This window comes from Onychostruthus taczanowskii, unplaced genomic scaffold (assembly GCF_017590055.1).
Source record: "Onychostruthus taczanowskii isolate IOZ18803 unplaced genomic scaffold, ASM1759005v1 scaffold5, whole genome shotgun sequence".
Lineage (NCBI taxonomy): Eukaryota > Metazoa > Chordata > Aves > Passeriformes > Passeridae > Onychostruthus > Onychostruthus taczanowskii.
The window spans coordinates 9629474-9643901 of NW_024502568.1; the positions used below are offsets into that span (position 1 = coordinate 9629474).

At 52.0% G+C, this 14428-nt stretch overlaps 1 protein-coding gene across 2 annotated transcripts in view; it reads left to right on the forward strand.

The window, feature by feature from the left end:
• The first annotated feature begins 1227 nt into the window (after positions 1-1227).
• Positions 1228-14428, forward strand: part of MXI1 (MAX interactor 1, dimerization protein) — a 54838-nt gene continuing 41637 nt past the window's right edge. The window contains exons 1-2 of one of the 2 annotated variants that reach the window (XM_041415594.1): positions 1228-1469; positions 12418-12550. In XM_041415594.1, coding sequence (XP_041271528.1) covers positions 1274-1469; positions 12418-12550 — 329 coding nt within the window. In that variant the 5' untranslated portion in view covers positions 1228-1273. Of the gene's footprint in view, positions 1470-11216; positions 11699-12417; positions 12551-14428 lie in introns of those variants that run through there. The other variant, XM_041415595.1, reaches the window with a different exon arrangement.

A 14428-nucleotide genomic window follows, 5' to 3' on the forward strand; every position in this document is an offset into this window, starting at 1 on the left:
AATCCTGCAGCCATGCTTCCCAAAAATAGCCTGCCGGCCCCCAGCAATTGGGTGCCGCGGGGATTTCATTGCATGCGCTGCAGTCTGGGACACCGTCCCCTCTCAGATGATTCAGGTCCCCGTGATGCTGCGGGCTCCAGGTACCATTAGCACTTACTAATACAGCGCTCCCAAACGCCACCACGACCTCCCTTCTCTGCTCTCCAGCCAGCTCCGGTCCCTGGGAGGCCGGTGAGGCCGGCGAGACCCACGGAGCCCCACGGCAGCCAGGTCCCCACGCCCCAGCACATCTGGGGCGATGTTTCTCCCCAGCCGCTCCCACAGGGCTCCTGAGCGGAACAGACCGACCCGACCGGCCGGGCAGGAGCGGGGCTTTGTGCTGCGAACGCAGCACCGTGTTTCAGGTGTTGCTGTCACGGATAGAAGGGGAGCCAGGAGGGTGTTGGAGGTCACTTGTTGCCAGCCTGGTGCTAGTGGAGTCCACTCCGCCTACCCCCTCAAAATTCATGGACCCGAGATCGCAAATGACTTCTGGAAGTGCAAATCCTTGCCCTTGTCCTCAGTCTGGGTCAGGTCCTGCGCTCCCTCCTCCGGGCGCAGCTGCTCTTTCTCACCTCGCTGACTGCAAAACAAGGGAAAACAAGCTGTAGTATGCCCGACCCTGACTCCAGCTCTGCAGGGATGGATATGGAGAGGGTGATGGAGGCTGGTGCATCCTTTGCCTGCTCTCCGCCTTCGATTTACTTTGGGAAAAAAAAAAAAAATTATTAATTGCTTTTAGAGTTTGAACCCGGAGAGAGCTTTCTGGGGGGCACTGCATAATAGAGGAGGAGTAATTTGACATTAAACCGCTAGTGCTTCATGCCGAGGGGTCCCTTTGGAGTTCGGGTCTTGCCTGCAGTGCTGGCCCCATCGGCCCCAGCGCTGGGCGCAGCGTGAGCTCCCCAGTCCCCCTGTCACGCTGGGTCCCTGACCAGGGACAGACCCTCGGGCAATGGCGGGAGGTGACACGGGGTGACAAGAGCCAGGGCAGGCTTGGCTGTGCCTCTGTGTCCTGGGGGCGGGTGCAACTGGGCCCCCACCAGTGCCACCTCCCCTGGGGGCGCGGTGCCACCGCCGCCGGCGCAGCAGCCGGCTGCCCTTTCCACGGGGTCGCTCCCCGCTGCGGAGCTGGAACACATCCCGGGGCTGCTGAGCGGAGACCCGCCGGTCCCCCCCGCCCCGGGACAGGACGGACGGACGGACGCAGCGCAGCACGGGGAGGCGGCGGGGCATGGGGAAGCGCGGCCGGCCGCGGAGGGAGCCACGGAGCGAGCCGCGGAGCGCAGGGGCGGCCGGCGGGGCCCGGTGCCCCCTCGGGGACATCTGCAACACGAGCCCCGCGGCGGGCATGGACACCTTCCTCTACAACGTGCAGGTGCTCCTGGAGGCCGCCAGCTACCTGGAGCGGATCGAGAAGGAGAATAAAAGTAAGTGCGGGCTGGCGGCCGTGGCCGCGCGTGTGCGTGACCGCGGGGCGGTCAACGGGAGTAAGAAAAATAAACCAAACTTTCGGCTGGCTGCAGGGGCTGGCGACGCAGTGACAAAGGGCGCCGGGGCCGGCCTGCACCCCCCGCGGCAGAGGCGTGCGTGCGACCCCCGCCGCCACTGGGGAGACCGGGCCCGGGGGAAAGTTTGGGATGGAGAGTGGAGCGGGACGGTGCGGGGAGGGGGGGCGCATCTCCGGTTCTCGGGGAGAGCGGGCTCGGAGTGGCACCGAGAGGAGCCGGGGGGGCGGCGGGCCCCGCGCGGAGCCAGAGCCGGTGGCGGAGCCGGAGCGGCGGGGGAGGAGGCGATGACACGTCCCCGCTCCCCCCGCCGGGGCATGGGCAGAGTCACGTAGGCAAGTGGCAGTGCTCGCCAGGTAGCCGGCGGGGAGGAGAGGAGAGGGCAGGGCACAGCAGTGCAGTGTAGGGCAGGGCAGGGCAAGCGTCCGGTGCGGGGCGGTGGCCAGCCGCGCCGCTAGCCTCCTGCTCCGCGGGCGCGGAGGGTGCGCGTAGCCCGCGGCTTTCCCCCGCGGAGCGGTCTGCCGAGGGGGCACGCGAGCTGCGAGGGACGGCGGCACGGCGAGGAAGAAGCGCTTTGGGAACAAAGGGGCGGCCGTGGCCCGCGGCGGAGCGCGGCCGCGGACCCCGCGCAGTGGCGGAGCGCGCTCCAGCGGCGCTGCGCCCGGCGCGCCCCGCCCCGCGGGCGGACACATGGTTCGCACATGGAGCCAGCGCGCCGCGCTCATTGGCCGCCGCCTCCCGGGGGCGGGGCCGCGCGTGCCGCTCCGCCAATGCGCGGCGCCGGGGTCCCCCGTGTGACGTCACGCGTTGCCGAGCGGGCCGGTGGGGGGGGCGCGGGGCCGGGGGGGCTCGGCCCGGGGGCTCCGGGACCTGCGGGGACCTGCGGGCCCGGGGGTGTCACACGGACACCTCCCCGGGAGCCCCGGGCTCAGCTCCGCCACCGGCGCTTTGCCCTCGTTTTCCTCGGGCTTCTCTTGTTATTCTTTGTTTTAGCCTTTTTTTTTTTTAATTTTCTACTTTTTTTTTTTTTTTTAAGTGACAGGTCCTCCTCTCTTTCATATTTGGAGTTTTTTTTCCCCCCCTCTTTTTTCGTCCGCGGAGCATGTGCTGCGTTTTGTTTTCCGTTTAACTTTACAAAGGGATCAGCGAGTCCCGGGCCACGCGTCTCCATCGCAGCATCACCCTCTGCTCACCTTCACCCCCTATAGAGCTGTAGGTCCCGTGCAGGTGGCGATATAGGGTGCCCTTGTTCTGCGGGAAAAGCTCCGCAGGCTCCCAGGGAAAGGCATCCCACTGCGGAGGAGCTGCTCTGCCGCTAAAGCTGCAGCCAAAAGCCCTTGTTCTTTGCTCGCCCAGAACAAATCCAGGCTGCTGTTCTGTTTTGGAAAGTTGAGTTAATATTGGGATGTGATTTTTTTTTTTTTTTCTCACGTGCTAATTGTTATTTCGTAATGAATCTGCAAAGCCAACTGAGGAGCTGAGCTGCGCCGTGAGCAGCAGCTGCGAGCAGGAAAATGACAGGAGACACCAGCAAGAACTGGGTTTGCATGTGAAAACAGCAGCATCCCTGGTTTGGAAACTGAGTGTGAGACCGCTGGTTTAGGTTTGTTTTTTTTTTTCTCAACGAGCGCTCTTATTGTGAAGGGGAATTGTCAAAATCATGGCTTTTTTTCAGGGTGGGGGGAGATAGATTATAGAATTTTCCTTGCCATTGAGATGGATAGTATCTGATCTTTTATAAGCTCCATTTAAAAATGCATCATTTTATATGGTTCCTTGTTTGGAACAGGAAAATGAGTAGGACAGCAGGATACAGGATTTTTTTATTGTTAGATTTTTAAAAGAGGTGTTTGCATCTAAACAACTCCATTCCTGAGCACTTGTTTTTTCACTGAAGCTTTCACTAGTAATTGTTGAGGTCATAATGTTGAAAATCATCACTTTTATTAGGAAATTCTGCAAAACCTTTCAGTATTTTAATGTGCAATCAGGACATTTTAGGGTGAAAAGTCCCATTTAACCAGAGGTTCAGCTGGTGAACGTGCTGTTCAGAACGTGACTGTCATAAACCAGGCAGCTTTTACGTGTTGCTCCCAAACAAAGAAAAATGCTGCTGGGATTGGAAAACAATCTCTGAGCCTTACTGGCCCTATCTAAACTAAGGAACAGCTGCAGAAGCGGGAGGGTTGTATCCTAATGTATATACATCTCCTTTCTGGGAAGGGATTTGCATGCAGAGCTCAGGTTATTGCACCAAGAGGATGCTGTGCCCTTTCATCTGCCAGGGCAGGGGTGATTCCTCAGTGCACCCAGTCCTGGCAGCCTGACAGAGATGTTTTTAGTGGACACTACTCATTACAGTCTCTGAACTCACAATTCACAATAATGGGGGGAGGCAGCTCAAAAAAGTTTGGTGATGGAGACTGCCAGACTCAGTTGCAGTCAGACTTGGTGCTTGCCTGCTTCCTGCAGGACGCCCAGGTCATTTGACCATGGTGTTACAAAGGGTGTAATGAGCTATTTTGGTGTTACTCCCATCAGGAAGGTGGCTGAGTCACAGCCCTGTTGTGCCAGGTGCTGTACATGCAGGGGAGTGACAGTGCCCTGCCCCAAGGAAACAGTCTTAAAAAAACAGGTGACAGGTAGATGTTTGTCTCTTTCTGGACAGGATGGGTGACAGGGACAGAACTGGGTAAAGCACCAGGATGCTGGTTGGGATCAGCCACAGTGGTATGGAAACTGGAGGGCTTCAGTAGCCAAAAGAAGGAATTTAAGGAAGGGCTATTAAGGCTGTGAGAGCTCAAGTGGTTTTCCTTGTTCCAGTTTTACAGTTTCTGATAAACTGCACTCAGTGTCCTCATTCATTCTTCCAAGCCTTTGGTGGCTGCGCCATGTTATTCACCTTCTCAAAACACTGTCCTCAGCAGGAGCAGATGCTGTTTGGTAGAGGGGGCCCCCTGAGAGGTGGACACAACCTTTTCTCTTGTGGATCCACATGCTTGGATATCCCAGATATGCGTGTCACACCTGGTGATAAAGAAGAAAGTGCAAGGATGTTTTCAGCCTCCAAAATACACCTACCCTTGTCTGCAGGTCAGTGGCACAAGGCAGACAGAGCCTTCCATGTCTAGGGCAGGACTTTCAGATAAGGCAGGAGTTTCTTACCTGCCTGAAGCTCAGGCAGAAATATGGAGATGATGATGATTTACATTTATGGGTCCCACATCCTATCATTGTGGTCATCAATAATAGCAGAGGGGCCATGGGTTGGCTGAGTGGTGTGGAAACAGAGCCACAGGGCAGAGAGCCGTGGAGCAGGGCAGGATATACTGTCAGGGCTGTGGCAGGGGGAGGCAGTGTTCAGGAGTGGCCTCTCAGCACCACCCTTATAGTATTCACTTGTATTTTAAAATATTAGAATAAAAATGACCTGTGTTACAGTATGGTGACAGGGAAGGTTAGAATCCCCTTGTCAGACTCCTTGGGTAAGCTGGAGTATTTTTGCTGCTGAAATATAACTGAATTATTTTTCCAGCTGAGCTTCTGGGAGTGAATAACAGTGCTGCCTGCCTTCTTGCTGCAGTTCTCATGGTGAGACCACAAAACCCAATCTCAACACACCTTGCTAACTGACATGTACAGGTTTCCAAATGACCTGTTTCTAGAAATTTAAGCTTGGTATCCAATGAATAGAAACATCACAAGAAGAAAGTTACAGTGGCTGTTTTCAGAAATGAAAGTTGTGCTGAGGGCAGCTCTGTTGATACATCTGTAACCTCTGCAAATGCCACTTCATAAATAAGCAGGGCTGAAAATCTGTGGCAGCTGAAATGCTGGAATTTGGAGGATGTTTTTAAAGGGACCTGGAGTAAACTCAGCTGAGGTTTAGTACTGTGCCAGGCATCCCCTTTGTGTGTGTGGACTCATGTTTTTGTCAGCAGGAGTTGCACAAATACGTGATGAGTCCTTCGGATACGATGACTTATCTGTAATAGGCATGGTGTGTAATACATTCTGATCTCACTACAGATACAGACCTGTGTTGCCATATCCTCTTCCAAAAGCATGAAGGCAATCAAGTCTCTGTAACAGGGGTGACAAGTTCACAAGTCTAATAGAGGTGTGCATGCATGGGACAGTGGACTTTGCCCCTCGCAGGAGACAGCTAGATCTTCTTCAAGTGCTGCCTATGTTTATCGATCTTCTGACCAGGAATAACAAATGGGTGATCTTAGATTTGTCCTTTGCTCCTGAATAATTCTCTCTGAGGGAGAACACAACTGAGCCTTGGGGATGAGTTAACAGTATCTTCATCATGTGGCTCCTTCCATCGTTAATGTGCTGTGTAGGGTCTTTTTGTGACAAACCGAAGAAATGTCAGAAACCTGTGATTAGCAGAGGGCAGAAGAAGCTGAGACTGCCTTTGGTCTGCGTGCAGAGCTCCCATTGTATCAATGAGAGCTGACCACATGGCTCAAGGTCAGTGTAGATGGTCTTGGATCTTCTGGTGATGTGATATATAGTGCAGTGTGGGACCCCTTTATTTTTATATTTTTCATCCAACTCACAGTAAACCCCTTTCATTCCTCCTGGTTCGTGACCTGGCCACAGTGATTCATGTGTTAGCCACTTCCAGGTTGGCGTATTTTGACTCATGCTGTTTGGGCCTCAGCATAGAATTCAGAAGGAAGCCACAGCAGGAGAAATGATAGGGCAGAGGTAAAACCATGGAGCTGTGCCAGAAGCACTGCTGAGAACCGATCACATCCCTTGTCAGCAGAGCATCCTGAGAGCTGGAAGAGAAGCACCTTCTGCCACTGGCTGAAGAACCCTACCTTCTTGTTATTTAACTGAAGGACTCTGTATATTTTTTCTCATGGAAATTCCGCTTAATTTTGCAGCTGCATCAGTTAAGTGACTTAATCAAAGTTACAGAGTAAGTCACTGACTCAGTATAAATTTGGGCACAACACAGGTCTGAAAACAGAGCACATCTCCTGGAGAGAAGGAGCAAGTGACCCAAAGAGCCAATAGATCTGTGACTTTTATCTTATTGTTTGGCAGAGCTTAGTCTTTGATCAGAGCATGCACTTTATTCCTGTTCAAACTTTTGGTTATCCCAGAGCTTTGGTTCTGAGAAACGTCTGTCCTCAGTGGTGGATGGGTTCCAGGTACCAGTGGGAGTGCTGAAATGGATTATCTGATGCCTTGCAAAAGGGTGAAGCTCCCGGATGAGAAATGAGGCCATGTCCTGTAGGCACTTGTAGGTCCCTTAGAGAAGGTATTGCAAGCCTTGGAAGGGAGTTGAGTAGGTGGGACTTGGGTTGTGCTCCAGTCTGCTGCTGCAAGTCCTGCAATACTGAGCTATCGCAGTCGTGACTACAAGAACAGAAACCTGTTTGTTACAGTGCTGATATGTTGTTCAGATGTTGTTCCCCTCTCTAGAGAAACAGAGGTGGTATGGATCTGCTGTTCCCAGAAATTTGGGGAATCACTGAATCTTTGCACTGTTGTGAGAGTGCCAGAAAATGGTTTCCACCAGGGATCTCTGTTCATGCTTTGATTGCACAAGTGTTAGATTTCAAGGATTTGAAAACAATACTAAGAGTTTGGAGGGTTTGTGTGAAGGTGGGCAAAGGAACCGCTTATGGCTGCTGCCATCTTAATGTTCCTCCCAGAAAATGCAAATGGTTGGGAACAGGAGGATTTTAGCAACAGCCAAATACAGAATGAAAAACAAGGCAGCTTAGCCAAAGGGATTGCCCGTATTGAAAATAACTTCCACATAGCAAGGCATTGTGTTATTTCTAAGGTTTGTGTTCAAAGCAGAGGGCTGGGCATCTTGATTTGTGAGACGTGTTCCTGTTCCACCTCTGACTTAGGGTGTGTCTTCATGTGAGTAATTATGCTGCTTACACCTCAGTTTCCCTTCCTGTCGAGTGGAAAGAAAATAGCTAAAGTAATTTTGGGTTTGAGAAGCTTAAAGCATTACTTTTGGAAAGCTCTTAGAAAATTTCCCTGATGGAAGTTGCTAGTTTAATGTAAGTGATGGTGATGTTGATAAAAAACAGATCACATCTGTTATACTTGATGAAAATAGTACAGCAGCATTTCAGATGTAAATATTAATTGATTTCTGCACTGCAGATTTCTTCTTGGATATTTAAATTATTGCTAAGGAGGAGGGAAAGGCTATCAGGGAGATTAACAAATCCATTATTAAGGCTGGAAATGGAGGGTTGCCGAAGTGCCATTTAATAAAATGTAAAAAGCCCCTTTCTAAAGGGCGAAGCAGCAGAACACACAATGAAAGTGAATCACAGCTGCCAGAAGGGATGCCAGCAGCAAGCACTTATAATCAGAAAACTGTACTTACAGATCATTCGGAGCCACTAAATTAAATGATCTCATTCTCCCCTAAAATACTCTTCCCTTAGCCCCTCCCCAGTGTTGTCTGTGGATTGCTCAACCACATTTAAAATCTGACTTTGGGGGCTTTTTGGTCAGCAGTTGAATGGCATGGGGCCTCTTCATGCTATTTACTTTCCACCCACTTTTGTTTCTGTCACACTCTGGCATTTTGCAGGCTGACCTGCCCACAGGAGCCCTTGGGATGGCAATTGCAAGATTTTACAGATCTGCTGTGGCTTCATAGTTGACTTGCCTCTTCTCTAGGACTCCTTCTTTGGGGAAATGTCCCACAGTTTATTCCCAAATTTGTCTTTGTTTCACCCAGTTTCGGGGTTTTTTTTCTTAATTGTACATTGTTTACTTCAGAAACAAAGACTTGGAAGCTGAGCTGAAGTATAAATGCAAGAGCTTATCCTACATCATTTCACACAGAACTGATCCTGCTGTTACTTCTTTCCAGGCTGATTTAATTCACCATGTGTATCAGGATCCCCCTCTCATCCTCTCTTGTTTTGTGTCTTGAACTTCACCTTCGTGAGGCTGACACTCTGATATGCTCTTAACCTACCCTTTCATTTTCCAGCCGTGGGTTTCCCTTTTAATCCCTAGAGTGGCACCACATATCTCCCAATGTGCCATCAGAAAAGCTAATGGCAGTGGATGCTTCCGAGGGCCTGTTTTACAGTGATTTTGGGGCTTTATCATGAGTTTGGGGGGTTGGAGTTGCAGGGTTTGGGTTTTTTAATGTTTAGTGTTGCTAATCCTGAGAAGCAAATGCCTCGCTGGTTTTGAAAGTAGGTTAAAGGAAGCACAGTTAGAGCCCAGAAATGCTCTTGTATTTACCTCTCTGTTGTGGAGATGTCTGTGCACCTGTGTCCTTTTCCCTTGTCCAAGATCTTATGAGTAGTCCTTGAGACTGCTCAAATTTGGAATTTTCCATGTGCTTTTGACAGTCTCCTCTATGGGCAGTTTCCAGTGTAGAAATATGAGGTGGAGAGAGAGAATGCTTTGTTCCCTGCATTCTGCCCCAGCCAAAAGCCAGTCTTTGCACGTGCTGTGCTCTGGCTGGGTGTAGGTGCAGGAGTGGAGACTCTCCTGTCCAAGCTAGGGCTGGGACTGGCTTTCCCAGAGGGAGGGTTGTCCCAGCTTCCTTTGTTTTTCAACTATCCCACCTTAAGAGAAACAAAACAAATGAACCCCTAGAGATTCAGAGATGAAAAGGTCTGTGTAAGAACTGAATAGTGGTATTATTTTTACCTCCATCAGCTGCAAGCCTGCAGTTTTCTGAGGAAAACTCGGAAATGGTGAATCAGCACATTGTGTGTGGAGAAAAGTTAGCTACCCCGAATCCACTTTTTTCAGCTCTTCTCTAGTTGAGTGCTGCCGACTCTTGCAGTTCCATCACGAGTCTCCTGGTACTCGGTGCTCTGCCTAAAGCCCTTGCTACCAGCCATAAGCCATTGATTGAAAATCTCTGCTTTTTTGGGATTTTTTTCAAGGTACTTTTCTGTCTCCCATTGTGGTGGAGGAATGTTTGCAAATGTAACCAGTCATGGCCTGAAGGTTCAGAAAATAACCCCAGTCAGAACCACAAAACAGTCTTTGGGGGATTCTAAGTCAGAATCAGTTGGAGATTCAGATATTTACTGTGAATGTTATGATTCTGATCTTGAATGTTTTCTGAGTGCATCCTTTTTGATTAAGTCAAATATTTCAAAGACTGGTATAATACAATTCTATGTTATCAGGTTTTTAAGCTCCATTCCAACTAATGCTTAAGTTGATAAAATTCAGAGTGATAGAAGTGATCTAAGGGTTTGTACCTAAATAAAAATCAGGATGTAAATACATTATTAAAGTTCTGAAAAGAGTGATCATACTGAAAGCATTTGTTAAAATGTTGAGATGGTCACTGTTGTGCCTTGTTAATAAGCTACTTCAAGTATAGTGTCTATGGTATCTCTTGTCTATGCTCTTGAATAAAAGCACATTGAAAAATGGGCCTTGCTCCTTAACCTCCCATGAAAAACAATGTATCAGTCACTCCAGGTGGGAATTCTGGCACCGTTTTTTGCTTCCATCTCCACAGGTGAGATGGGGAAAGTTTCCACGCTGTGGCCGTGGCTTTGTCTTTTGTAGCCCCTCTGCTTCATCCTTGCCCCAGCCCTGCCAGTTCCGTGTGGGTGGGCACGGAGCCCTCACCTGGGGTGCTATTCCAGTTCTGGGCTTCTCCTCAAGGGAGACACGGAGCTCCTCGTGCAGGTGCAGCAGGGGGCTACAGACCTGATCAGGGGACTGCAGCGTCTCTCCTGAGAGGAAAGGCTGAGGGAGCTGGGCCTGTTCAGCCTCAAAATGAGATGTCTGAGAGGGGATTTTATTAATGTCTGTCTGTTGGAAGGGAGGTGTCAGAGGTTGGACCTGGTTGTTTTCGGTGATGCCCAGCAATGGGACAAGTGGCAATGCGCAGAAACTGATACACAGCAGTCCCACCTGAATATGAGGAACTGTGTGAGTAATTGAGCACTGGCCAGGTTCCCAGCAATGGGATAAGTGGCAACGGGCAGAAACTAGTACACAGCAGTTCCACCTGAATATGAGGAACTGTGTGAGTAATTGAGCACTGGCCAGGTTGCCCAGAGAGGTTGTGGAGTCTCTGTCACTGGAGATATTCCAGAGCCACCTGGATGCAGTCCTGTACACTGTCCTGGATGCTCCTGTACACAGCTAAGGAGTGACCCTCCTTAGCTGGGAGGTTGACCCACCGTGGTCCCTCCCAGCGTGACCCAATCTGTGATTCTGTGACCTGACCACCACCACCTCGGGGTCTGGGTGGGCACAGAGCCATCCCCTCAGGCGTGAGGACAGACAGCCATTGCCCCGGGAGCTGCCCCCGACACGCTCTGCCTGTGCCTCGGTGCTCCCGGGAACTGCATTTCCCAGCCCGCCCCGCTCCGCTCCGCCCCGCCCGCCCGTGAGCGCTCTGGAGTGACCCTCCTTAGCTGGGAGGTTGACCCACCGTGGTCCCTCCCAGCGTGACCCAATCTGTGATTCTGTGACCTGACCACCACCACCTCGGGGTCTGGGTGGGCACAGAGCCATCCCCTCAGGCGTGAGGACAGACAGCCATTGCCCCGGGAGCTGCCCCCGACACGCTCTGCCTGTGCCTCGGTGCTCCCGGGAACTGCATTTCCCAGCCCGCCCCGCTCCGCTCCGCCCCGCCCGCCCGTGAGCGCCGGGCAGAGGTAAACAAAGTGCTGCGAGGCGGCGGGCGGGGCGGCGGCCGGAGGGGCCGGTCCCGCCGCGGGGCTGCCGGGCCGAGGGGCCGGGGCTGGGATCCTGGCAGGGCCCGGCGCGGGGGCGATCGGGGCTGGCCGCGGGGGCAGCGCTCGGCCGGGCGGTGGGGACGGGGCTGGGGCAGGAATAAGCGCTCGCCGCTCCCCGGCGTGAGCATCCCGGAGCGGGTCCTTCCTCCGGCATTTCCTCGCGTGTTCCCTTGCCGCCCCTCGCCCTCCCAGGAGAGCCGCCCCCGGGTCGGTGTGACGAGGCCCGGGCACTGGGCAGAGACGGCGATCCCCGGCGCCTCCCCACCGCAGCCGCCCCCGTGTCCAGCGGGGAAGCCGGGAGCGTGGGGGCGGAGGGCGGCCCGGGGCTGCGGAGCCCCCCGGCCATGGAGCAGGTCCAGATGATCAACATCCAGCGGCTGCTGGAGGCGGCCGAGTATCTGGAGCGAAGGGAGAGAGGTAATGGGGAAGGACGGGTGCCCTCCGTGAGGGGAACGGGTCTGGGGTCAGATCCCCACCGAGGGACCCCGGAGAAGGAATCAGAGCCGGTGTTTGCTGGCGGGGTGGTGGTAAACCCCCAGCAGTGAGGGGCTGGATGAAGGATAGCGTGATGAGTCCTCCTGATGGTGGTGGGTGAGGTGGAATGTTTTTGCAGAGTGGGGGAGATTGACGTGGATGTGGTTTCTGGGAGAAAAGGGGGTATTGGTGTGAAAGTTTTCCACTGGGCAGGAGGGATGGTGCTGGGTGGCTCTGGCTCAGCAGAGATGTCAGTGGCACAGTGAAATACATCTGGTTTGCCTGGTTCAGATAGGTTGGGCAGGAGGAGTGAGATGAGGCACTCTCTGGACTGTCATGGTTTTTTTTTTAATATATTTTCAGTGTTTGAGTGGTGGTGACCTTCCTCCAGGGTTGGCAGAGACTTAATACTTCCCTTCCTCCCTTTTCTCCAAGCCCAGTCCACTTCCCTGTGAATATATCCTCTGTCATTTCCCTGAGCTGTTGTGATTAAGGGCCTCCCCAGCTAGGCCAGCGTGTTAGTGGTGAGGCCTGCCTGCTGACTTCTTCATATTTTTTTTTCCTTCTTTATTTTTATCTTTGTCCTCTCCTTTTTGTTTTGGGGTTTTTTCGGTTGGTTTTTGTCTTTGTTTTTAATGCCTTGCCTGTTGATTCTCTTGCAGAGTGTGAACACGGCTATGCCTCGACCTTCCCCTCAGTTCCAAGCCCTGGACTACAAGACCCAAAGCCCACGCGGAGGCTGAGCCGGGCACGGAAATACAGCGGCAGCGGCAGCATTGCCAGCATTGCCACCAGGTACCTGTGGGCAGCACAGCACAGGGGGCAGGGCTGCCTGGGGGGGTCGAAGCTGTAGAAGAAAGTTGGAGGCAGTGGAGAGGAGCTTGCTCTCTTGGAAAAACGGGAAGAGTCTGAACAGCTAGAGGGATTTAGAGCTGGGGCACACAAGTGCAGCGTCCATTCTGGGTCCATAGCACTGGAAGTAGAGGGGACACAGGGGAGCTGAATCTGAAGTGGCACTGCCAGCTGACATCATGCCAAGTCTCAGATGCTGCAGAGGGAAGGGGAATAGGGAGATCTGTTCATAAGGTTTAGGGAGGAGGTAGGCAATAGCTATTCCCATTATATACAGCTGATGTCTTTCCAACCCAGAAATCACTGCTTTTAAGGGATAGTGCATGTGCAGCCTGGGTGCTTTGGGATTGTAATGACAGCATGAGTTGAAGCAAGGAAATGTTTTGAAATGGATCCCCCACAACAAATGGGAGAGAGGGAGATGACTGACTGTAATGTACAACATGTTAAAAATTCAGTTCAGGAAAACAAAGCTGTGTTTCAGTCTGCCTTTCAGGGCAGTGGGATTTTCCCAGCTTTTGATAGCTTGGTAATTGTAGAACTCCATGGTTTTGACACTTCTCTTATTATACAATGGCATGTTTTTTGGTTTCTTAAATCTAGAAGATACAATAGGATTAAGCCTATTGCCTGGTGCTGTGGTTGCATCTGCCTCTTCCCTCTCATACCCGTTCTTTTTATTTTTGTTTGCTACCTTCTGTAGGTTTGTTCAGACCTTGTTGAGACCTTCTGGGATAGAGAAACTTTAGAAACATAAAGTATGCCTTTGAAAAGGCATTTGCAAGCTTGCTTTTGCTGCAGCAAGGCCTGTGCAATCCATAAAATGGTGGCAGGTGGCTCAGGTGATTAAGGCTTTCTTAAGGCCATTGGGAAGGACCTGTAAAGGCCTAAGGGAAAGGTGCCTTTGCTTGCAGTGATTCTGCTTCGGCAGCATTTGATAATAAAGGTTGTTTGAAGCGATGTTAGGACACCTTGCTGTGGGGAACTGTTCTTCATCAGGATCAGCATATCTTGAACTCTTTGTATGCTCAGTGTCTGTATTTGCTTCTCTACTTCATCCAGCCTCTCCTAATTTGAGGCCAGGTGTAGCTCTTTACTGTTTATCATGAACCAAAGCCCCCAGTCCTGTGACTTTGTTGGAAAATGATGGCAAATGCTGAATTGAGGTCGGTATTTTTCTTTCTAGGTTTCCCACATACTATTTTTCCATCCCACACCTCTTTGTCTCAAAGGCCTTTGTCATGGCAACCTGCCCTTCTCCAGAGGAGGGCTGGAAGCACATCCCCCTCAGGAACTCCTTAGCACGGAATCCAGCAGCCTGTAGGCTGGAGAGGGATGCAGAGCACTCCCAGTCCCTGGGGCCAGGGTGCTCAGCAGTCCCTGCCAGCACACAGAGCTCCAGGCACAGCTCTCCCAGGGCAGCTCTGGTGCTGTCACCAGCCCACTGGGCCCTTGAGCCTGACAGGCTGAATATATTCATGTGAGGGGAAAGGCAACAGAGAAGCAGAAGAGGTACTTTCTAGTCCTACTTAAACCTTCTTTATACAAGGAATACGGAGGCGAAATGGAATCTTTAGAGTGAGAGCGTTGTTATCCAGAGCGTTTCCTCCTGTGGTTGTTTCAGCCTCAGGGAGTGACCAGTGTCAGCTCTGCTCCAGAGTGGGTCTTTTGGGGAGCTCAGACCTTACATGCACAGTTGGAAATGGAAGTTTCTTTTAGCACAAGTCGTAGCAGCTTGCACTTGCTGCAGGAGATGGCAGGCCTTCCAGATGGCTGAAGTGCCGGGAAGTGACAACTGTGAAGTTTAGGGTGCCTCCAAAT